Source organism: Bos indicus x Bos taurus, chromosome 6, assembly GCF_003369695.1.
Source record: "Bos indicus x Bos taurus breed Angus x Brahman F1 hybrid chromosome 6, Bos_hybrid_MaternalHap_v2.0, whole genome shotgun sequence".
NCBI lineage: Eukaryota > Metazoa > Chordata > Mammalia > Artiodactyla > Bovidae > Bos > Bos indicus x Bos taurus.
In genome coordinates, this window is record NC_040081.1 from 66,791,222 (window position 1) to 66,816,017 (window position 24,796).

The window sequence follows — 24,796 nt, forward strand, 5'->3', positions numbered from 1 at the left end:
AGCACACACTTGTCATATAATTCCCATTTCTTTTCTAGACCCATCCTCCTATTAACTCCTTCCTGGCTGTCTTCTCACGCTTTAATGTATGAATTACCTAGGGGTTTGCTAAAATTTGGATTCTGATACAGCAGGTCTGGAGTAGGGCCTGAGATTCTGAATTGCTAAGAAGCTCCCATGATGCCCATGCTGGACTATAGTACTTCCAGCTCTCATTTTCTAACAATTTCCTTTGTTCATCACCCAGCAAAATATTAGCTTTATCTCTTTTTCTTATTGCTGGTCAGTCAGAGAAAAGGAGATAGTAGCCAACTTCTATCAAGCTTTAATAATCATAAATTTTAAAATTTATATAATTAAAGATTCTTATAATATTTTATGATTTTCAATTTCATGATTTTCAATTTCCCAGGTGGTTCAGTGGTAAAAATCCTGCTTGCAATGCAGGAGACGTGGGTTTGAGCCCTAAGTCGGGAAGATTCCCTGGAGAAGGAAATGGCAACCCATTCCAGGATTCTTGCCTAGGAAATCCCATGGACACAGGGCCTAGTGGGCTATAGCCCATGGGGTTGCAAAAGAGTCAGACAAGACTGAGCAACAAAAACAACAACAAGGCTTACTCGATGGCTCAAGTAGTAAAGCATCCATTTGCAATGCAGGAGATTCCGGTTCAATCCCTGGATCCAGAAGTTTCCCTGGAGGAGGAAATGGCAACCTATTCCAGTATTCTTGCCTGCAAAATTCCATGGACAGAGGATCCTGGTGGGCTATAGAACACGGGGTCACAAAGAGCCAGACACAACTAAGCACAGCATAGTCACATGTGTGTGTGTGTGTGTACAGAAAAGGAAATGGCAACACACTCCAGTATTCTTGCCTAGAGAATCCCACAGATACAGGAGTCTGGCAAACTTCAGCCCATGCAGCTGCAAAGAGTCAGACATGACTGAGCATGCACACACCATGTGTGTATGTATGTGTGTGTGCATATGTACATATATATACACACATGCACATATATACATTCACACGTATATAAATATGATTTGTCATGCTTATATCAGTAAGAAGTTTCTTTCAACCATTCTTCCCAAGCTCTAGCATAAATGATTAAGGTCTTTAAAATGACCTGGAAGCTCTAAAATGTCCTAAACTCTTGACCAAATTATCAAATAAATAATATTCGCTATAGCTTTAGGATTTATCTCACTTTATTGCATTCTAATTCTTTTTAAATAGTATCCTGAACATGAGATACATGATAATTTTCAGTTGCCCCTGAGCAATATAAATTGTCTGAAAGTGAGAGATGCTTGTTTACTTTTATAAAGAGTGTTACATAAAAGGACCATATGTGAAAAAATTAGAAGATAAGAGATGCTGACAAGTTAATTGGTTCTTTGCAGGTTATCCATTGTGAAAAATTCTAAGTGTGATGATTCTTTAGCTACAGTACCTCACAAGCAAATGTATGGCTTTGTGCCCTGTACCAAAGCACATTTTCCCTATGGAAAAATTCCCAGCTGAGTCATCCTTGTCTCCTGGCTTACAGGTACCTTCATCACATCACCAAAAGGATCCTGAGGAATGTCCTTATGAAAAACCAGCTTTTCAGTCCTGTGTAGAGTCTGTGGGCCCACTTTCAGTTCCAGATCCTTCGATAGCTGAAAATTCTGTGTCAATAAGTGGTTTCAGGAATTTCTCAACCTTGGTTAGCCTCTGCTTCAGTTTCTGCTGCATTGACTCATACTCAGCCAGGATCCGAGCAAACCTTGTTTGCAGGAGGTCTACTGAGCTCTCCATTCGGGTGACCTTCTCTTCAAGATCTTTAGGATCACTTCCAGCATTTGCAATGTTTATGTCCAATAGACCATCTTTCATCAAGATTTGCTTCCCTTTCTCTTCTAGCATACCTTTGGCATCTGGGTACTCAGTTAGAGCTTCCATGAGGTCATCTTTTGAGAGACAGAATAGATCTGAGTAGCCAATGCTTTTAATATTGGCTGTTCTTCGATTGCCAGCTTTGCTACCTTTAATATTAAGGATACTGATTTCACCAAAGTAGCTGCCATCACTCAATACTACAAACTGAGTGATCCCATCATCAGCCACCACGGCGAGTTTGCCTTCCTTGATGATGTACATCTCTCGGCCAATGTCCCCTTTCTTGCAAATATAATCTCCAGGACTGTAGACTTGGGGTTGTAATTTTAAGACCAACTCCACCAACAGACCAGCTTCACAGTCTGCAAAAATGCGCACCTTTTTTAATGTGTCTAAATGAACATTGATGGCGATCTCTGCTCTTAGTTTATCAGGTAGATACTTCAAGACTTCTCTCTCATCCACTGTTTTTTTGTTGGTCCACAGATAGTCAAACCATTTAATAACTCGCTTCTCCATATCTTTGCTTACATTTCGAAAATGCATGTATTGCTTGATTGCATCAATTCTTGCTTGAAATTCTGCCCTGGCCGCATTCATGTTGGAAATCATAGAACCTATGTTACCGACAATGGTGGCAAAAATTAACACTCCAATGAGGAAATCAGCCACCACAAAGAAATACTCAGAATCCCTCACAGGAGGTGGTGTTTCGCCAATAGTGGTCAAAGTCAGTGTAGACCAGTAAAGACTGTACACATATTTTCTAGCCAAACGGCCAAAATCAGGATCATTAACATCAGGATAGACCCATGTGTCATTTCCAAACCCAATAGCTTTGGAAATAGAGAAGTACACACACGCATTCCAGTGGATGATGATGATGATGTACATGACAAGGTTAGAGATCCTGAAGATGTTTGGGTAGTTTGTCCGTGTTTCTGTTCTCTGGAAGAACTCAAACATTCGAGAGATCCTTAACAATCTGTTTAATCTAATTTCTGGATAATTCCAGCCAAACTTAATATACAGCAGATCAGTTGGGATCACTGATAGAACATCAAGTTTAAATTGAAAGGTTGATTTATACTTGTCTATGAGTTTACGCTCTTCCTTCACCAGTAGTCCTTGTTCTAGGTAACCTAAAATAGAAAAAAAAAAAAAAAATGTTTTTCCTTTTTATGCCGTTGTGAATTTTTCTAAAGTAACTTTCAACCAACTTTGTTGAGTTCAAAACAAGAGCTCATTTCAATAAATACACTTTCAGCAATGTAATGAGATCAACATACGGCTGTGGAAAATGTTCTTTGGCAGAAATAAAAAATCTAGCTTTATAAGTACAAAAGTGAGAGATTATATGCAATGTATATATATGAGGTATTTATGCAAATTTCTCTAGGCTCAGTGTCTTGTCCAGGTTAAGCTATTCTTTTTATAAACAGTGTTCATACAAAGTTTTCTGCATGCTCTAGCACTGTGTTTAATTCCTCATGCCACTCTTTTGTCAGAATCCCAGCCTCACCCTTGAAGCTTGGGTACCTCCTTGCTGTTTGACTGTCCTGCATAGTCTTGCCTTACCCTTTCAATGTGAAGCATATCTCCTTAGAGGCTTCATTTTCATATCTCTTTCTTGACCTTCCCCAGGCTAAATTAGACATCTGGGATCTTCCTTTCACTTAAGCTGCTACCATGGGCCCTGTGTATTAAACCCAGAATTTCAATGCTCTGATATATTTCACTAGGGAAAATTTTTATTTCTCTTCCTATTTTGGTTACCAGAGCTGTGCATAGAACAGAACTGAAATATTGTTTCAATGCACTGATACTAGAGAATGTTGCTATTTTACATAATGATTCTTAAAAGCCATTCTCTGCATACATAGGTTACCTTTGCATGTAGACAGTAGTATAGAAACAATAAGCTTATACCTATTTAACAAGAATACTTCAGTAAGAAGCTATCAGATCCTGCCCAGATTATTGGTCAATAATGCCTCCCTATGAACCATAAAGTTGAATTAAAGATGTATGTCCTGTTTCTTATAATATTTCTAGGACAGCTCTGCTAAGTACAATGACCTTTTCCCCCATGTCTCTTCAAGGTACCTCTGTTAAGTAGCAATTACCCTTTCCTCACAGAGCTGCAGAATATTTCTGTTCTCTCTGTTCCTCTTGCCTGGTATGAACCCAGTGAACAGGCTAATGGAGGAAAGCCATCAATCCATATCCAGAAGGTTGCTAGTAATGTCCTTCTGAATCAGTTGGAGTAGCCTAAGCCTGTGGGTTGGGCTTCCCTGGTGGCTCAGATGGTAAAGAACCTTCTGCAATGTGGAAGACTCAGGTTCAATCCTTGAGTCAAAAAGATCCCCTGGAGAAGGCAATGAGAACCCACTCCAATATTCTTGCCTGGAGGAGTCCATGGACAGAGGAACTCGGCAGGCTACAGTCCACGGGGTCGCAAAGAGTCAGACACAACTGAGCGACTAACACACACCAGCCTGTGGTTGAGTATATGGTACTCTTGCTTTCAGTGGTGCCTTTTCTTCTCAAAAAACTCTTTGTTTTCTTTAAGAATACTTGAATTAATAAATTTCAAATTAAACAGAGACAAAAGCACAAAATTGCAAAATATCCAAAACTAAACATATTTACCTGTCCTTGTTCGTACAAACATATCAAGAAGATAGACTACATCTGATAAGTAATCAAAAGCAAGCCAGTATTCTAGGTAATCAGACTGAAGTTCATCAAAACATGCTCTGTAAAAGAAAAACTTGTATAAATAAAATGAAAGGGGACCAATTTAAATAAATTTAAATAAAATTCCTCTTTGTATAATCTTTATCATGATGAGAAATATAATACACTAAGGTGAGGAGGGGTCCTTAGAATCCATTTACTCAACCATGGTTTTCCCAAATTTATTCCCAAATCTGAGGGTTAGATTTAGTTTTTTCACATTTCTGAATTTCAACATTCTTTCCATTATACCAGTCAGCTTTGTGAAAATATCAAATGAAAATAAATGGCTCAAGCTAATGTCAAAATACTGATAATTTTTGGTGATACACATTGATAACCAGGTTCATACTGACTGTTTACACCCAAAGTGCCTCAGGAAATCACACTTTGCCCTAGGTGACTGAGATGTTCACTGTCTAAAAGACAAGGAACCATAGATACTACTTGGGAAACCCATCTTGCTCTATAAAACCTAGATCTTTGATCTTTTTCCAGTCTTGGCAATTTTCTTTTTCTTGCAGGCCAAAGAAAATAAAAAGTTTCTCCCCAAACTCTAATTAAATGATTGAGCAATTAAAAAGTTTAAAAGTATGCCCATATCCCCCATCCCAGTTCTGGATTTCCAGGGATATTGGAAACCAAATAACTCTTGATCTTAGGAAAACACAGAGAATGATGTAACATCTAGAAAACTGGTGGTGGAGAAAGGTGTGTCCTAAAGACTTCTAAGCCAAACTGTTAAGTCAGTGAAATTGGAAACTAAAAGTGGGTTGAGATCCATAAAAATATATAGACACCTTGCAATAATCATGGTCCAGTTATACATAACAGGTAAGGTGATGCAGAACAGCCAGTTGTAATACGTATTTCCTGAGGGATCAATAACCACGACTTCCTTCTTCTCTCTACCAGCAATTAGAAATAAAGGGAAGGTTACCAAGAAACAAGATTTTTATTTCACATATCAAATATGGTTACACCCATCACCCACAATTAATGATATAAAAACAAGCTGGAGAAGCTCACTCCACAGTGGGAAGACTAGTTTGACATAGTGCATTAATCATAAGAAACCGGTTAGTGAGGGGTGGATAGTTAAATTATTAGTCTCACATTAAACCATACTTTAGACTTTATCCAAGCCCTTATTTAACTGCGATGCTGCGGACACTTCTATCACTCCAGCTACTGAGAAAGAACAACGGCATAGATCATGCCAGACTCTGGATATTCCACAGATCCCTTTGGAGGGTTACGGGTGGTGGGAGAATGATGGTTTTGCCACTCCCCTTACCAGGTAATATAACAATCAGGGACCACATTGTGAGGGGGAGCTCATGGCTTCTTTCTCATCTGTATGGAGAGAAGAATATAACACAATCTAATAAAAAGTACTCGTCCTTAAGTGTGAATGAAGAATTGAGAAGAAGTAGAGGACAAGAGAAAGAAGAAAGGAAGAAACTATACCATCAAATGACATTTTTAAAAACTTTCTGGTATCAAGTCTATTATTTTTAAGGATTTTTCCCTATATACAACATCAACAAAGTGCTAACAGGCACAAATAATTAAACCATTGTCTGATAAAGAGTTTTATTTGAGTAAGTTAAACGAACAAGTTTTTCTTTAATTATAAAGTAAAAAGATAGCTCAGAAAACATCACTCAGTCTTATTCTTATGAAATTTTAACTCAAGCATGGCTTTTGTAATGAGACTACTTTACTTTAGATTATTTGCCATATAGTATAGATGACTCAAAAACATTAATGAAATTATTAAATTTTTACTTCAAATAAAAAAATGATGGTAAGAGCCTAGAAATGCAATTTTCTTTGGATCCTAAATATGTCCCAATAATAAGTTTATCTTCATCAGTGCTTGAGGAAGGAAATTAACTATGACACTGAAAGTTCTTGATGAGAAAATTGAGATTAAGACTACCATTGCTAATTTTAAGGAAATTGGAAAAAAAATTAATTCACATTTGACAACAATTTATTTAGCCTTTACACAGGGCCTCTTTCCTGTGAATTTCTGGGAAATTATCTCTGCATTCAAAACCTATCACAAATTTACTTCTAATCTCAATGCCATTAAAAATACTTACTCCTCTTTCTTATCTTTGCCTTTCTCCTCTTTCTTTTTCTTGTCTTTGTCCTTTTCTTTCTTCTTTTTCTTTTCTGGGTCCTTTTTATTTTCATTTTTATCATCTGGCTTGCTGAAAAAGTGAGCAATATAGTTGGTAAAATACAAAAATATTATGGGCAGAAAAATTTGGGGTCATTCAAGGCAAAGTCTCACTTACCTCTTCTTTTCTTTTTTCTTTTTCGTCTTTTCCTTTGGTTCTCTATAGGAAAAAACAGCATCTGCGTCACATAAACAAATCACATTCCGACTTCCATTCTTATTCACTTTTCTCTTCATTGGGCAAGAATTCTGAGCTTTGTGTTCAAGGACACACCCCCATGTTCAGAGACCAGAAATCTGATCTCTTAATGGAGTGTTCAACCAAAAATAGACACATACCCAGATAAGAAGCAAATAAAAATTCCCAGGAATTAGTGCATGTAGAAATTTGGAGGAAATGGAGGTGGATAAAGGCATAAACCCAGGGAGGGAAATTTACAAAATAACAGATGTAAGAGTGCACTTTCAAAGTCTCAATACATATCCAAAAAATGATTACTTAAACTTTCAGCTTCTTGATGTCACTTAGATTTATGCTTGAATAAGAACTTTGAGAATTTCCAGAAAATGTCATGACATTTCTCTAGAGGGGTAATCCTGGCTGAAGCAATGTTTTATGAGCAGTCAAAAAGTTCTGTGGTAACAGAATTAGAATTCCAGTTCTTAGAATCATTCACTGGATTTGAGATCATCTTCTATGTACTGTTTCTTCTTGAGTGGAGAGTATGTGATTAGAGGCCTCTTTCTGCAGTTGGCTTTCTCTGTCAGCAGAAGAATGGATTCTGGAGTCAGACAGAGCAAAAGTAATAGTAGGCTGTCACTGTTGGCTCAGATGTCTTGGGAAAATATAATATTCAGAGTTGAATGAACAAGCATCTCATTACTACTGGGATAGTCAGAGAATGCTGTTAAAGAGAAGTAGGAATAAACTAGGCATCCAGGTATAGGTAAGAGTTGTAGAGGCTGAGAAGAAGAGGAAGAATCCTAAAGGGAGGGAAACTTTCAGGTGCAAATATACAAATGAACTTCATCTGGGTAGGAATGGCCCAGCAGAAGTAGAAAACTGCTACCAAGGAGAAACAGGAGATAAAACTGACAAGGAGCCGGGGCTTGGCACCTAACAGGAACAGAATATAAAGTCAGATAAGGAGGAATTTACAGCTATAGGAGTACATTCCTATGATACAGGATTTCACATCCTCACACAGACCCTGGGAGATGGTGCTGGCACCTTCTTGGATGGCATTTAAAAGTTTAGAAAAGGTCAAAAATATACAAGCAACTCCTACAGCTCAATTCCAGAAAAATAAATGACCAAATCAAAAAATGGGCCAAAGAACTAAATAGACATTTCTCCAAAGAAGACATACAGATGGCTAACAAACACATGAAAAGATGCTCAACATCACTCATTATCAGAGAAATGCAAATCAAAACCACTATGAGGTACCATTTCACACCAGTCAGAATGGCTGCGATCCAAAAGTCTACAAGCAATAAATGCTGGAGAGGGTGTGGAGAAAAGGGAATCCTCTTACACTGTTGGTGGGAATGCAAACTAGTATAGCCACTATGGAGAACAGTGTGGAGATTCCTTAAAAAACTGGAAATAGAACTGCCTTATGATCCAGCAATCCCACTGCTGGGCATACACACTGAGGAAACCAGAAAGGAAAGAGACATGTGTACCCCAGTGTTCATCGCAGCACTGTTTATAATAGCCAGGACATGGAAGCAACCTAGATGTCCATCATCAGATGAATGGATAAGAAAGCTGTGGTACATATACACAATGGAGTATTACTCAGCCATTAAAAAGAATACATTTGAATCAGTTCTAACGAGGTGGATGAAACTGGAGCCTATTATAAAGAGTGAAGTAAGCCAGAAAGAAAAACACCAATACAGTATACTAAGGCATATATATGAAATTTAGAAAGATGGTAACAATAACCCTGTATACGAGACAGCAAAAGAGACACTGATGTATAGAACAGTCTTTTGGACTCTGTGGGAGAGGGAGAGGGTGGGATGATTTGGGAGAATGGCATTGAAATATGTATAATATCATATATGGAACGAGTCGCCAGTCCAGGTTCGATGCACGATACCGGATGCTTGGGGCTGGTGCACTGGGACGGCCCAGAGGGATGGTATGGGGAGGGAGGAGGGAGGAGGGTTCAGGATGGGGAACACATGTATACCTGTGGCAGATTCATTTCAATATTTGGCAAAACCAATACAATATTGTAAAGTTTAAAAATAAAATAAAATTTAAAAAAAAGTTTAGAAAAGGTGATGGCTCACACCAAGTGACATAAAAATTACAAAATGTCATGGCAGATGGTGGAAGAAGGTATCAGAAAGATTCAGAGAAGCGGCATGCTAAAATGAATACACTAAGTAAGCAAACTAGCCCACCAACTGATTGTGTTCCCTAAGAGGGCTGAGAGGATACAAAAATGATAGGGACTGTGCTGGTGAGAGGGGCACCAGCATCACTGAGCAGCTCAGTGGTATTGTCCTCTGTTTACTTCAGGGAGCAGTGAGAGACACTGACCTGGGTATAGAACCAGGTCCCTATTGCTCTCAGGGATGGCAGGATCTAGAATCATGGAGATCAGCGGCAGTGCTTACCCATCAGAAAAGAAGTGGGCCTGATTGTTGTAATTAGCAGTTAAGTACACATAGTAGCCGGAGAAGGCAACGGCACCCCACTCTGGTACTCTTGCCTGGAAAATCCCATAGACAGAGGTCCCTGGTGGGCTGCAGTCTATGGGGTCGAGAAGAGTCGGACACGACCGAGTGACTTCACTTTCACTTTTCCCTTTCATGCATTGGAGAAGGAAATGGCAACCCACTCCAGTGTTCTTGCCTGGAGAATCCCAGGGACGGGGGAGCCTGGTGGGCTGCCGTCTATGGGGTGGCACAGAGTCGGACACGACTGAAGAGACTTAGCAGCAGCAGCGGCAGCACACAGTAGCCAGGGCCTTAACCCACAGAAAGCTATAGAAGGGGTTAATAGTCTACTGCGTTCCTAGATAGGTGGGCATCCCATTGACTTGTTAGGGTACTGTTTAACATTTACAACAACAACAAAAAAAAACCAGGAATGGATGATCAGCAGGTTGAGGGCAAGTTACACCAATAAAAAGTCACAACCCCTTGAACAGTTTCTAAACCTGAGTAAGCTTTCAAAAATGAAACCCCTGAATGGAGGAAAAGCCAAGCTCCCATGAAGAAGGACTACAACAGCAATGACAAGTATATTCAGTAATGATTTCCCCAGTCTTTCGCTTAAAGACAATCAATGGTCATTTACTTAGGTAACTGTACCCTAGTGGGGCTTCCCCGATGGCTTAGCAGTCAAGAATCCACCTGCACTGCAGGAGTCAGAGGAGACACAGGTTGGATCCCTGGGTCAGGAAGATCCCCTGGTGGAAAGCATGGTAACCTACTCCAGTATTCTTGCCTGGAGAATCACCATAGACAGAGGAGCCTGGTGGGCTACAGTGTTGCAGAGTCGGACACGACTGAAGTGACTTAGCATGCAGACACGCACCCTGGGGGATAAAAAGAATGCCTAGATACATTAAAGACCACTTGGCAGAGGACCCAAGTTTTGTTATTGAGACCCAGGAACTAAAGCATTATCATGCCCCCTTCCATTAAAATGGGGGACACATGGTGGTTTGGTAGTAATTTGTGGGGCCTCCATTGGGTCTGAAGATGCCGGCTTGTGGTCATTTCTCCAGTTCAGTTCAGTTCAATCACTCAGTCAAGTCCAGCTCTTTGCAATCCCATGGACTGCAGCATGCCAGACTTCCCTGTCCATCACCAACTCCCAGAACTTGCTCAAACTCATGTCCATCAAGTCAGTGATGCCATCCAACCATTTTATCCTCTGTGGTCCCCTTCTCCTCCTTTGAAATCCATTGATTCTCTTTATGGGAAAGACTGGGGAAATTATTATTGAATATACTTGTCATAGTAGGTGTCATGTGTTTATACTTTCTCCAGTAGAGGATGAGATGGTTGGATGGCATCATTGACTCAATGGACATGAGTTTGGGCAAACTCTGGGAGATGGTGAATGGCAGGAAAGCCTGGCGTGCTGCAGTCTATGGGGTCACAAAGAGTCAGACATGACTGAGCAACTGAACAACAACAACAACATCTCCACAAGTTTCTTGGCTTGTGGAATATGAGCTAACGTAGTGAGGAGGACCAAGTGGAAGCCATAAAGCTGTTTCCTACCTTCTGGCAAAAAACAAACAAACAATATTGCATCCTGGACAGGAAAGGAAATCAATCCTTAAAGACCTAATGCATGCAGGGGTGGTGTTTCCCCATCACATCCTCATTTAATCCAATGTCTGACCCCTACTACAACCAGATGGATCCTACTGGACAGCAGCAGACTACTGCAAAATCAACCAAATAGTAGCTCCCATTGCAGCCACTCTGGTGAATGTGAAAAACAATGCACTCACCCAATCTATACCAGATCCCTAAGATTCTGGGTCAGTGTTATATTCGGGGAGAATGCGCTATATTTAATCACTCTCAGGGAAGAAGGTCATAAACAGTCCATATCCGCAAGGGATGGACAACAGTATGTCATCTGCAGTATTTTCCAGGGCTATGTTAACTCTCCCACCTACTATCATGACATAATCTCGAGGGACCTGGGCCATCTGGACATTCCTCAGATTATCACATTGGTCCACGATATCTGTATCAATGACATCAAGTTAACTGGGACCTTAAGGAGGATTATCTAACCATAGGATAGACAATGACCGCTGACCATGAGCTGGATCTTGTCAGAACTAATAAGTCCTAAAGTTGTATTGCAGTCTATCATATGATAAAGTGGTATATTTGGGATTGAGCAGGTGGCTCAGCACCTTCTCCCCATATCATCTACCACTGCTGTCTCAAAGCTACTCCTCCTGCCCTATCATGGCCATATATTGGCTTTGTATGAGCAGCTGATAGAGCATAATCTATGATGAGTCAGTTTGACACTTTGGATTAAGCCAAAATGAGCTGTTGTCTACAGAAAAGCACTACAGAGAGGTGGCCTTAAAAGACAGTGAGGTTAATCTTACCAATGGGACAGTGTCAAACACTGCATAGTCATCCACTTTGTGGGAAAAAAGAAATGGCTCAAATTAAGAATGTACAAGGATTCATGGACAGTCACAATGCATTGGCTGGTTGGTCAGGGACCTGATGAAAAGATACTGAAAGATCAGCAAAAATAATTCTGGAGAACAGGCAGACTAGATGGACCTCAGGAGCATGGGCACAAAGTTTTAAAATCTCTGTATCCCATGTTAATGCCCATCAAATATCAGGTGCCATGGAAAAGGAAAATAAAAACAAGCAAGGAGAAAAAAACCTGCCTGCTGATAAAGCTACCCTCTGTCACTTGCATCTTTAATGATGCTGACACACATGGACATGAATGGAGCAACCATGGTGATAGAGATGGAGATGATGTATGGGCCCAGCACAGAGGTCCCATTCACCCAGGTGATTTAACTGCTGCTAATGCTGTCTAACCTTCCAGTTACAAAGACTAATGCTATGACTCTAAAACAGCACCATTACTTGAAGAAAGCGGTCACTTGGTGTCAAGTTAATTACACCATGGAAAGGGTATCAAATAATTCTGACCTGAATCAATGTATATTATGGATGCTGTGCTTCTCTCTCTACCCAGTCCTACTGCCTTAACTCCCTTCTAGGTGTCATTTCTGAAAGCACTCCCAGTAAACCTCCACATACAAGCCTCCATCCCAGAGACTGTCTCCTGGGAAACTTGACCTAAGACATATTGACTCAGAATGAAAATGATTAATAACGTTTCATTTATTTGGTCAGCCACCCTAACCCTAACCACATGGAAGTGCAATTGCACATATGCTGTAGACAAGGGTTTCCTACATGTATTCAAATAAACACATACTACTTTTAACATGGCTAGGTCAATTTTTCAGAAGGAAATAACCAAATGACAAAACAAAAGAATATCTTTGCAATTGCATTAGATCAGATCAGATCAGATCAGATCAGTCGATCAGTCGTGTCCGACTCTTTGCCACCCCATGAATCGCAGCACGCCAGGCCTCCCTGTCCATCACCAACTCCCAGAGTTCACCCAGACTCACGTCCATCGAGTCAGTGATGCCATCCAGCCATCTCATCCTCTGTCGTCCCCTTCTCCTCCTGCCCCCAATCCCTCCCAGCATCAGAGTCTTTTCCAATGAGTCAACGCTTCACATGAGGTGGCCAAAGTACTGGAGTTTCAGCTTTAGCGTCATTCCTTCCAAAGAAATTCCAGGGCTGATCTCCTTCAGAATGGACTGGTTGGATCTCCTTCCAGTCCAAGGGACTCTCAAGAGTCTTCTCCAACACCACAGTTCAAAAGCATCAATTCTTCAGCGCTCAGCCTCCTTCACAGTCCAACTCTCACATCCATACATGACCACAGGAAAAACCATAGCCTTGACTAGATGGACCTTTGTTGGCAAAGTAATGTCTCTGCTTTTGAATATGCTATCTAGGTTGGTCATAACTTTCCTTCCAAGGAGGAAGCGTCTTTTAATTTCATGGCTGCAGTCACCATCTGTAGTAATTTTGGAGCCCAGAAAAATAAGGTCTGACACTGTTTCCACTGTTTCTCCATCTATTTCCCATGAAGTGATGGGACCGGATGCCACGATCTTCATTTTCTGAATGTTGAGCTTTAAGCCAACTTTTTCACTCTCCACTTGCACTTTCATCAAGAGGCTTTTTAGTTCCTCTTCACTTTCTGCCATAAGGGTGGTGTCATCTGCATATCTGAGGTTATTGATATTTCTCCCGGCAATCTTGATTCCAGTTTGTGTTTCTTCCAGTCCAGCATTTCTCATGATGTACTCTGCATATAAGTTAAATAAACAGGGTGACAATATACAACCTTGACGAACTCCTTTTCCTATTTGGAACCAGTCTGTTGTTCCATGTCCAGTTCTAACTGTTGCTTCCTGACCTGCATACAAATTTCTCAAGAGGCAGATCAGGTGGTCTGGTATTCCCATCTCTTGAAGAATTTTCCACAGTTTATTGTGATCCACACAGTCAAAGGCTTTGGCATAGTCAAGAAAGCAGAAATAGATGTTTTTCTGGAACTCTCTTGCTTTTTCCACGATCCAGCGGATGTTGGCAATTTGATCTCTGGTTCCTCTGCCTTTTCTAAAACCAGCTTGAACATCAGGAAGTTCACGGTTCACATATTGCTGAAGCCTGGCTTGGAGAATTTTGAGCATTACTTTACTAGGGTGTGAGATGAGTGCAATTGTGCAGTAGTTTGAGCATTCTTTGGCATTGCCTTTCTTTGGGATTGGAATTGCATTAGATAGAGTTTGCCAATTAAATATTTGGAGTCTAACACATTCAGACGTATTTATGCCTTTTTCTGGTTTTCTTTAAAAACAAAAGTTTGGCTTTCTATTGCCGATATACTTACTGCTCCTTATTGCTGCTGTTGTTAACATTAAAAAGTGCAATGGCTCCAGGCAGGTATTGCTCCCTGGGAAATGAAAAAGTACAGTAAAGTCTTAGTAGTTACCATAGATACAATGTCCATGGCAAGCAAACAGTCTTAAAGAACAAATGCTTTCCAGTTTCTACCCATTACTAACCAGTGCCTAGGCAATTTTTGAAAATAGAGAGCTTCCATGAAGTGTGAGTTGCTGAATGTTAGTGCCGTGAATCAAAGCGATCGGTAAATGTCTATTCATCAGTGCTTACAATGGATCACATTAGCATTCTTACAACCTGAGTAAGCCAAGTTGGATGCTACCAACTCTCAGCAAGAAATCTAAGTCTTAGACTGTCATGGAAGACAAAAGAAATGAAAACAATAGGAAAGGTGAAGGTGGTCAGTGGGGAAAGAAAGAGGAGAGGGGGAAAAGAGAGGGATAAAGCCAAAGAAAACATGAATAATCGTGATAGAATGGGAACCCCTCATCCACACCAATACTACACTTCTTTTACACTCTCAAAGTCAACAGTTTGAGGTGGATTTGTTAGCTTTTCTCTTCTCGATACTCACCCTAGTGCTTGCCTTCCCTGAAAGTAGGGTTGAAGGGGACAGAGCATTTTAGAGAATGACAGCTAATCCCTCTCACATACAACTGCTTGGAAGAAGCATCAGAGAAGAGGAGGAAATCAGAGAGGACTCAGGCATGAGATTTCCTAAGGGATAGACACAGGTCTCAGGGAAACTGATTGGAAAGTGTGTTTATGACTTGGAGCCCCATAAACATGAATCATCATCAAGCAATGGCAGTTTCCCAAGAGAAGAAAAAAGTAAGGAACAGAATGTACTTCAGAGTAGCTGGGCAGCAGGAAGGTTTGCCAAGCTTATCAAGGTTACCAAGCCCACCAAGTGGAAGAATAGTGCCTTTCTTTCATCTAAATAATAGTTTAAAAACAAGTGTGGAGGGACCGATCACATTGCTCACCTCTGTGATGGTTGTCCACTTCCGTGTGTATTACTTCTAAAGGAATCCCTTGCGTGGGGGTTCTCACTCTCTGATTCTTCAAACATAGAGGCACTGTCGTCATCATCATCAGAAAAGGAGCTACGGTCCAAAAGGCGGCAAAGATGAATTAGATCAACGTTTTGAACCATTATAGGGGAACAACATTTCTCACTGGGGGATCTCTTCTCCTTCTCTCTCAAACAAACACAGACAACAATGTGTAATAAGACTGAAATGCGAACTGTGCAGAAGTAGCAATTTACTCTCAAGAAGAACAGAATTAGAGTATATGCACAATCCAGCACAATGCGTGTAATTAAGAAATTACTCTCTAGGATGCTCATATTTGTATTGTTTGATGAATTGATGACGATAATGTTAGTATTTGTCAGAAAGTATGATATCTATGTGTGCATGTATGCTCAGTCGCTCAGTTGTGTCTGACTCTTTGCTATGCCATGGACTGTAGCCCACCAGGCTCCTCTGTCCATGGGGATTTTCCAGGCAAGATACTGGAGTGGGCAGCCTATCCCTTCTCCAGGGGATCTTCCGACCCAGGAACCTACCAGGGTCTCCTGAATTGCAGGTGGATTCTTTACCAGCTAAGCTACCAGGGAAGCCCCCTTTATATCTATGTGTTTAGTCGCTCAGTCGTGTCCAAATCTTTGGGACCCCATGGACTGTAGTGTGCCAGGCACCTCTGTCCATGAGGATTCTCCAGGCAAGAACACTGGAACGGATTGCCATGCCCTCCTCCAGGGGATCTTCCCAACCCAGGATCGAACCCAGGTCTCCCACATTGCAGGCGGATTCTTTACACTCTGAGCCACCAGGGTAGCCTTTGATACCTATACTTCAGGTCAAATAATACAGGTTTTTTAATTAACTTGTAATAACATTTCAATTCACCAAAAATAAATTCAACTTATTTATACATGTTTGCTTCATTTATAGGGTGACCACTTTAAATCATACTCTTAAAACACATTAGCATTTCACACTATTCTTTTTCCCCACATTTCTCCATGGCACTGTTGTCCCTTTAGATGTGAAATGTTTCATGAGGAAAGGTCCTGCCAGTGACAAAGGAAATATTTGGCAAAGGTGCTTCTAAAGAATGCCCACAATAATATCTATGTTCATTTGTTAGACAAGTGACGCTAAAGCTGAAACTCCAGTACTTTGGCCACCTCGTGCAAAGAGTCGACTCACTGGAAAAGACTCTGATGCTGGGAGGGATTGGGGGCAGGAGGAGAAGGGGACGACAGAGGATGAGATGGCTGGATGGCATCACTGACTCAATGGACATGAGTCTGAGTGAACTTCGGGACTTGGTAATAGACAGGGAGGCCTGGCGTGCTGCGATTCACGGGGTCGCGAAGAGTCAGACACAACTGAGTGACTGAACTGAACGGAAGCTGTCACAAAGTAGAAGCAAATTCACTAAATTAAATAAATTATGAAGTTCAAGGTTTGAAATTAAAACTTAAACTGCAGTTAAGCCCGTTCAAATTTAAGAATGGTGGCTGGTATTAAAAATACATAGAAGAAAGTGTGCATTTACCTGCATGCTCCATTTTCCATCCTTGTTATTTCCTTTTCAACATCTGGTCCAACCACATTGGGAATATTTACAAAAGAGCGCCATGTATTGATAATCACTTTCTTCATGGTTAGTTTAATATCTGGGAGGAAAAAGTTTTGTTAGCAGGAAGACTTTTTATATACTTACAGATATAATCCGAAGTTTCACTCTATCATTCTTCTGAGGCTGTATTAACAATCTTATTTCTAGTTACAGGTAGAAATTATTTTTAATATAGTAATGGTCTAATACTTAAATTACCACTAGATAGGTTTTTGTGTATTTTTTTAAAATTCAAGAATGTACCAGAAGTGTAGAACTTTTTAAAATTTGGATTTGCCCTAACTTTAAAATATTTAGACAATGTAAGTGTAGAACAAAACTATAGGGACTTCACATACACATCCAACAATGAAGTATGAATAAGAAGCTGTAAAATAAAATACCAAAATGGATGTAATCAGAGGTGAATTTCTACAGGCATTCAGAAAAAAACAGTGAGTCTCAAGTGGGATTCAAACTTTGGAGTGAATAAAGATGAGACTGATCCACATTTTAGCAAGTTTACTGTGTTATTCTGGTATACATACCACTCAGCTTCCATACAACCAGTTAAGGCATCAGCAAAACACCAAGAACAAAGCAACCCAACCTTGTGGTGGCTGGAGCCCAGCTTTATACAAAGTGAATGGCCAGCAGGCAAATCAGCTTTTGCCTTCTTTCCTGATGTTCTGCCAGCACCCAGAGGTGCATGCATGCTCAGCTGCTTCAGTCACGACCGACTCTTTTTGACCTTATGGACTGTAGCCTGCCAGGCTCTTCTGTCCATGGGATTCTCTAGGCAAGAATACTGGAGAGGGTTGCCATGGCCTCTTCCAGGGAATCTTTCCAACTCAAGGATCAAACCAGCTCCTTTTATGTCTCATACATTGGTAGGTGAGTTCTTTAACCACTAGCTCCATGATGACACCCCTGCAATCATGACTGATCCAAGTTCCTTACTGGGTCTCCAGGGTGCTGCAGTGACATGGCTGGAAACAAGTTCCTGCTGGGCCCGGACAGTGTGCCTGTGTGCCCATGGACATGAAGTCCCATGTTGAAGCTCTGCTGTCCCAAGGGCCCAGCTGTGTCCAGGATCCTCCCCTTACCCTTGCTGCTTGGTATTCACAGAGCTACCCTGTCAGGATTTCATCCCTAAGGATGTTTCCTTTAAAGTTGCATAGAGTCAACATCTGATACCCAGAAAAATGAGCCTAGATGGGCAGTAGGTATCCATACCAGCTCCTCCCCCAGACCAAGACTCCCCACTAATAAAGTGCTGCTGCTGCTTCTAAGTCACTTCAGTCGTGTCCGACTCTGTGCGACCCCATAGACGGCAGCCCACCAGGCTCCCCCGTCCCTGGGATTCTCCAGGCAAGAACACTGGAGTGGGTTGCCATTTCCTTCTCCAATGCATGAAAGTGAAAGTGAAGTCGCTCAGTCATGTCTGACCCTCAGCAACCTCATGGACTGCAGCCTTCCAGGCTCCTCCATCCATGGGATTTTCCAGGCAAGAGGACTGGAGTGGAGTGAAACAGGCCACTGGCCTTAGGTAATTAAGATGCATAGCAAAGGAATAATTTCAGTAAGCCCAGACTCTTGACACTTCCCATACATAGAAAAGCACTAAAATCATTAACTTAGGAAGTCTGATTTTTGTGATTCAGTTCAGTTCAGTCGCTCAGTCGTGTCCGACTCTTTGCGACCCCATGAATCACAGCACGCCAGGCCTCCCTGTCCATCACCAACTCCCAGAGTTCACTCAGACTCATGTCCATCGAGTCAGTGATGCCATCCAGCCATCTCATCCTCTGTCGTCCCCTTCTCCTCCTGCCCCCAATCCCTCCCAGCATCAGAGTCTTTTCCAACGAGTCAACTCTTCGCATAAGGTGGCCAAAGTACTGGAGTTTCAGCTTTAGCATCATTCCTTCCAAATTTTTGTGATTAGCAGTAATCTTCTGATGGTCGACAACAAGATTTTCTTTCCTTTTTTTTTTTTTTTTTTCCAGCAAAAACTCGTATATATATCCTCGTTCCCTCCCTACCTCTTTGGATCAGTCCCTCATAGCCATCTGCAAGGTTGCCTCTCAGACTATAGCTCTCAGTAATGTCCCCAAATAAAATACAATTCTCAGCTTTTAAGCTCTATGTTTCTTCCAGTCAACAAAATAAAAACACAGTATCTATTCATGGGCTCTAAGAACATCAGTTCTTGTACTGAATACCACTTGCTGTGGTCCTGCTGATGAAGACCCAAAGAAGGCCAACGTGAGAGGATGACTGGGATGCGAGACAACTTCAACAGATCCCAAACCTCCATCTATGCTCCGTGGCTGGTCATCCTGCCATCCCTCTCCTCCCACAACACCACCCCCCACTTCCCTGCACTCCCAGGTTTTTATTATATAGATTGGGAATTTTTCCTTTGTTATTTTTCTACCACTGATCTCTGGGTTTTATTGGGAAACTTGCCTTTGTTATGAATAAAATAGAAAAGCAAAAATTAAAAAAAAGACACCATTTCATGTGAGAAACTGTATAAAATACCCTTCATTCTTTAAAATGTTACATCTTCTAGTGAGGATGGCAATAAATAATGTTCTTTATTTCACCCTACTATTCATACAACTAATGAAAATAACTAGTGATCAGTAGTCAAAAAATAGTAAACAGGATTTTTGTGATGCTTGTTAATAAAAGTGTGCATATTTATTTAAATATGAAGCAATTTTTAAAGAAACAGCCACTGAGAACTATCTCATCGACTCCTTTTCAATATTAACATGGATATTCTGGTTATATTTATAGCATGCTGGCTTCCTATTGTCGTCAATTTCCACTCTTTCTGAGAGATCCTGTACCTTAGGATTAACAAAAGGAGAATATATGATTATTTCATTCATCTCAACATAGGAAAAACTATGTGTGAGTAAAAAAGATTAAATAAGGACAAATAATATTATCCAATATGTCAGAATGAACCAAACCAGGACTTTGCTTGCACCTGAAGAACAAAGAATCACTTCCCTTCTCCCATAATTTCTTGTTGGCCTAAGTGTTGTATATAGGAAAAAACCTTTTTTATATCACACAATCACTTTTTAATACATCTTCACTCTAGGAAAAAATAAAAATATATAAATAGAAAAATAAAATACACAAAATTCCACTCTAGACCTTATAATTATTTATCAACACATTTTCTCCACTGTTTCTATGGTTTCCTTTTTCACATTTAAATTTTAACCTATCAAATTTATTTTGGTGTAAGGTGTGAGGTAGGGATTTAACTTTACATTTTCTAAATGGCTAGTCAATAGTCTAGCACTAAATCAATAATCAATAGTCCATCTTTCCCCTACTAGCTTGAAATGTCATTGTTCAAAATTTGTTTTGTCAACCATAAAGATTTTGGTGGAGTTTGCATTAAAATTATAGAAAAATTTATAAAATTATTTTTCTTTATGTTTTTGAAAAAGTTTCTAAGTACAGATTCTATATTTTTATTAATTTCTAGATATTTTGCATTTTTGTCTCTATCAAGATAGTCAAGACATTTTCCCCTTGCTTTTCCCTTTTTCCCATTGTTTTTGCTGTATCATTAAAAATATTTATTTACTTATTTATTTTAAACCAGCAAACCTAACTGACCTTTATAGTTAAAGTTAAATAATTAAAAATATTTCTAATAGTTTTTATGCTAAACAATTTCTGCTTTCAGTAATGAAATCATAGAACTTACACAAATTATTCTTTGTCTTTTTCATGAGGTATTTAGCTTTTTTATGTCTAGTTACCTTGACTAAAAATTCCAGAACATACAAGTAACAGTCTTGATATTCTGATATTAAAACTATTTTAAGAGACACCTAGTATGGTTCCTGGCTTTATGAGAATGTTTTATAGGTTCACTCTTAAGCATATTACTGACTGTTAGCTTAAGAGAAATGTTTGATACACGATAGCAAAATCTCCATTTATTCATATTTTATTAATTTTTAATAATTAGAAATTGGAATGAATGTTGATTTTTATTAAGGCTCCCTTGCTTTTATAGAAAAAAATCATATTTTTCCTGTCAATTTTCCCTATTAATATACTGAACTATATTAATAAATTATTTGAATAGTTATGGAATAAAATCTCCTTGACTATGGTAAGTTATTCTTTTCATATGTATTGAATTTTAGCTGCTAATATTTAATTTTGAAATTTTACATTAAAGATTTTTACATATTAAAGGCAAAATTTGTAGTTTGAGAAAGGGTTTTTAATGTTAGCAACAGTTGATTTTTTCCATATGCTTTTCAACTTTTTTGGTATCATAGGATAATTAGTAAGACATCTGAACAAAAAACAAAAAATTCTTTTAGAGAATTCATTCCTTTGTTGGTTTTCAAACATGAATCTTTGCATCAAAATGAAACAACTGTTTTTACAAAGTTTCCACTTTCATTTTTAAATGAATAACAAAATTTTCTCACTTAAGCAAGGCAATAAAAAAACTTCACGAAGAAACCAACACAACATTGTAGAACAATTATCCTTCAATTAAAATAAAAAACTAAAACGAAAACTTCACTTAGATAAAGCAAAGTAAATGATTGAGAAACCTGATGAACAATTCAGGCAAAATTAACTTGGAATATAAATTGTGAATGACCAGGAAGCAGTCTGACTTGGGTTCAAAATCTACTTCTACCATTTATTAGTTGAATGAACTCAAGTGAGATTTTTAACCTTATTCAGCCTTGGTTTTACATCTGCAAAATCAGAATAGTATCTTTTTTATATCAAATATCAGAAAGATATGCTGTGTACTCACACACATGAACATAATTAACTATGAAGCAGTGGTTCTCTAAATTTAGGATGAATGATACCTGTAAACTTTGTGTAAAATACAGATTCCCCGGTCCTGCTCTCAGAGTATGAATGTCATGGGGCACAGGAATCTACAATTCTATCAAGCACCTTAAGTAATTCTATTTCAAGCCATTCCTAAATTACATTTAAAGAAACATTACTCTATGTTATTTACCCTACTGCTGCTGCTGCTGCTAAGTCGCTTCAGTCGTGTCCGACTCTGTGCAACCCCATAGATGGCAGCCTACCAGGCTCCCCCGTCCCTGGGATTCTCCAGTCAAGAACACTGGAGTGGGTTGCCATTTCCTTCTCCAGTGCATGAAAGGGAAAAGTGAAAGTGAAGTCGCTTAGTCGTGTCCGACTCTTAGTGACCCCATGGACTGCAGCCCACCAGGCTCCTCCATCCATGGGATTTTCCAGGCAAGAGTACTGGAGTGGGGTGCCATTGCCTTCTCCGATTTACCCTACACTAACCCAAATATATTTGAATTTCTGAATACAGCGGTGGGAGAGATAAAATAATGGTCAAGAAAGACTTCAAGGCTGATGTTATTACCTCCCTGACAGTTCAGATCTGCAAATCTGAAACATTTAGGATCAATTCTCAAAGACAAAACTCACAAACAACTAATATAAGAAAAAGTCAACTTCATAACTTAAATGAAAAATATAAATTTAAATTTGAAAAACAATGAAACTCTCTATATTAACAGAAAAAAGTAAGAAAACAATCTGATCATTTCAACAGATACAGAAAAATCATTTGACAAAATTTAATAACTATTCACAATAAAAACTTTTAGCAAACCAGGAAAAAAAGGACATTTCTTCAACCTGATTTAAAAAAAAGTACAAAAAACCCTATAACTGGCATCATACCTAATGATGAAAACACTGAAGATATTCTCCCTAAAGCCAAGAATAAGGCAAAGATATTCTAGTGGTATCCAAATTGTACTGGAGGTCCTAGCTCTTGCAGTAAGACAGAAAAAGAGAAGAAGAAGGAGAAGAAAGGGGGAAAAAAAGCAAGGTTCTATATTGGAAAGGTTTTATATTAGATAAAAATGAAACTATATTTTCAGAAATGATAGATGATAGATATCCTTATTTTCAGACATGAAATTGTAGTATCTGTAAACAACACTAAAGAATCTATAGAAAAATATTAAAACAAATAAGTGAACTTAGCGAGGTCACAGGACAAAAAGTCAATGTAAAAAAATTAATTTTATTTCTGTATATTAGCAATGAATAACAGGAAAATGAAACATACATTCCAGGAAATGAATGTAAATGTTCAATTCAAAACATAAATACTATGTACAAACTTCTCTGTCAGCTGCTTTGAGAAAGAAGCCCAGATATGACTACAACCCTGAAGAGCTCACAACTAATAATGATAAAAAAGATAAGAGCACCACACTGAACAAAATGTTTCAGACTCATAAAATAAACTGCTGCTGCTGCTAAGTCGCTTCAGTCGTGTCCAACTCTGTGGGACCCCATAGACGGCACCCCACCAAGGCTCCGCCGTCCCTGGGATTCTCCAGGCAAGACTCTTTCAATTTCTAAGATTATTTTCTCTTTGTTTCAAAGTTAGTGGCCATTTTAATAGTGTTATACCATGAGAAAAAAACTGATAGCTGGAAATGGGGAAATTTGAGCACAGAGACACTGACAGAAGGAAGACTGTGGAGATACACAAAAAAAATACCATGGGAAGATATATCCACATGTTTGGATGGCGTTACTGATTCAATGGACCTGAGTTTGAGCAAACTCCAGGAGATGGTAAAGGACAGGGGCATGCTGATGAACATGATTTAAAAAAAAAAATACAAAAACCCTATTACTGACATCATACCTAATGATAAAAACACTGAAGATATTCCTCCTAAAGCCAAGAACAAGGCAAAGATACTCTAGCGGTATCCAAATTGTACTGGAGGTCCTAGCTCCAGTACAGTAAGACAGAAAATGAGAAGAAGGAGAAGAAAGGGACCTTCTTTGGGTCCCATGGGGTCACAAAGAGTCAGACACCACTGAGCGACTGAACAACAGCAATCCACGAGCCAAGGAATAGCTGCAGTAACAGAAGCTAGAAGAGAGGTATGGAACAGACTCTTCCCTTGTGCCTTCAGAGGGAGCATGGCCCAACTAATACGTTGATGTGGCACTTCTGGCTTCTAGAACTGAGACAATGATCTCTGTATTTTTAAGCCACTGTGTTTAGGTAAGTTGATCATAGCAGTCCTAGGAAACTAGTACATGGTGAAAGGGGATTCAGGGAGTAGTCAGGCCAGGGGTGCAGTGGGAGCCGAGAGAGGATGTACTAAATCCTCTGCAGGGAGCCTGAGATAAAACTTCCTAAAAAGACAAGGCTAATCCTTGTACAAAGAGCAGGCACCCACCAAGCCTATTACAACATGGAACAAGATTGTAGGTAGGAGCAGCAAGTACAGAAAAGCAAGCATGTGAGACAGCAGAATGCCTTCAGGGAGGCACAGAAGATCAAATCATGCAGAATACAGTTGTGTGAGTAAATGACAAGAAAAAAAGGGAAGAAGGAGGCAGGGGTTAATTCATTACCTGCACTGAATGCTGTGTTAACAAGGATGAGGAGTCACTGGAGGATGCTAATGGGGCCATGGTCAGCTTTCCAACTGGGTGAGGCGACAGAAAGACACTGGGGTAGAAATCTATGGAAGGATTACAGTTATCACTGGGTCCCAGCACCAGTGCGCAGGGTGCTATGATGTCTCACCACACCTAGTCGTTCAGGAAGAAAAGAGCCCAAAATGTATCTGCAATGATCTGAGACTGGTGTCAGCAACTGAGATAAGGAGACTGTGAGAGATAAAACATCACAGAGCTTCAGCTGAAGGAGGGAGAGGGATGATAGGAACGGAGGATTTGTTAGGAAATTAAAGGTTAAAGGGACAAATGTCTCAG

General features: G+C 39.7%; 1 protein-coding gene across 1 annotated transcript; it reads right to left on the minus strand.

The window, feature by feature from the left end:
- Positions 1-1,196: 1,196 nt before the first annotated feature.
- Positions 1,197-17,025, minus strand: CNGA1 (cyclic nucleotide gated channel alpha 1). The gene is made up of 8 exons (XM_027545302.1): positions 16,919-17,025; positions 15,334-15,453; positions 14,334-14,396; positions 6,933-6,974; positions 6,735-6,881; positions 5,424-5,531; positions 4,537-4,643; positions 1,197-3,026 (listed from the first exon to the last, which is right to left on the minus strand). The coding sequence occupies exons 1-8, from the start codon at positions 17,023-17,025 to the stop codon at positions 1,612-1,614; spliced, it is 2,109 nt and encodes a 702-aa protein (XP_027401103.1). The 3' UTR covers positions 1,197-1,611.
- Between the last annotated feature and the right edge of the window lie 7,771 nt (positions 17,026-24,796).

Excerpts from the sequence above, each read along its gene's own strand:
- CNGA1 (XM_027545302.1), bottom strand. The coding sequence starts at position 17,025 with ATGAAGAAAGTGATTATCAATACATGGCGCTCTTTTGTAAATATTCCC. Across the intron at positions 6,882-6,932 it reads AAGAAAAAAGAAAAGAAGAG|TTTGTATTTTACCAACTATA; the intron begins GTAAGTGAGACT and ends GCCCATAATATT. Across the intron at positions 4,644-5,423 it reads TGGACCATGATTATTGCAAG|AGCATGTTTTGATGAACTTC; the intron begins GTGTCTATATAT and ends TTTCTTTTACAG.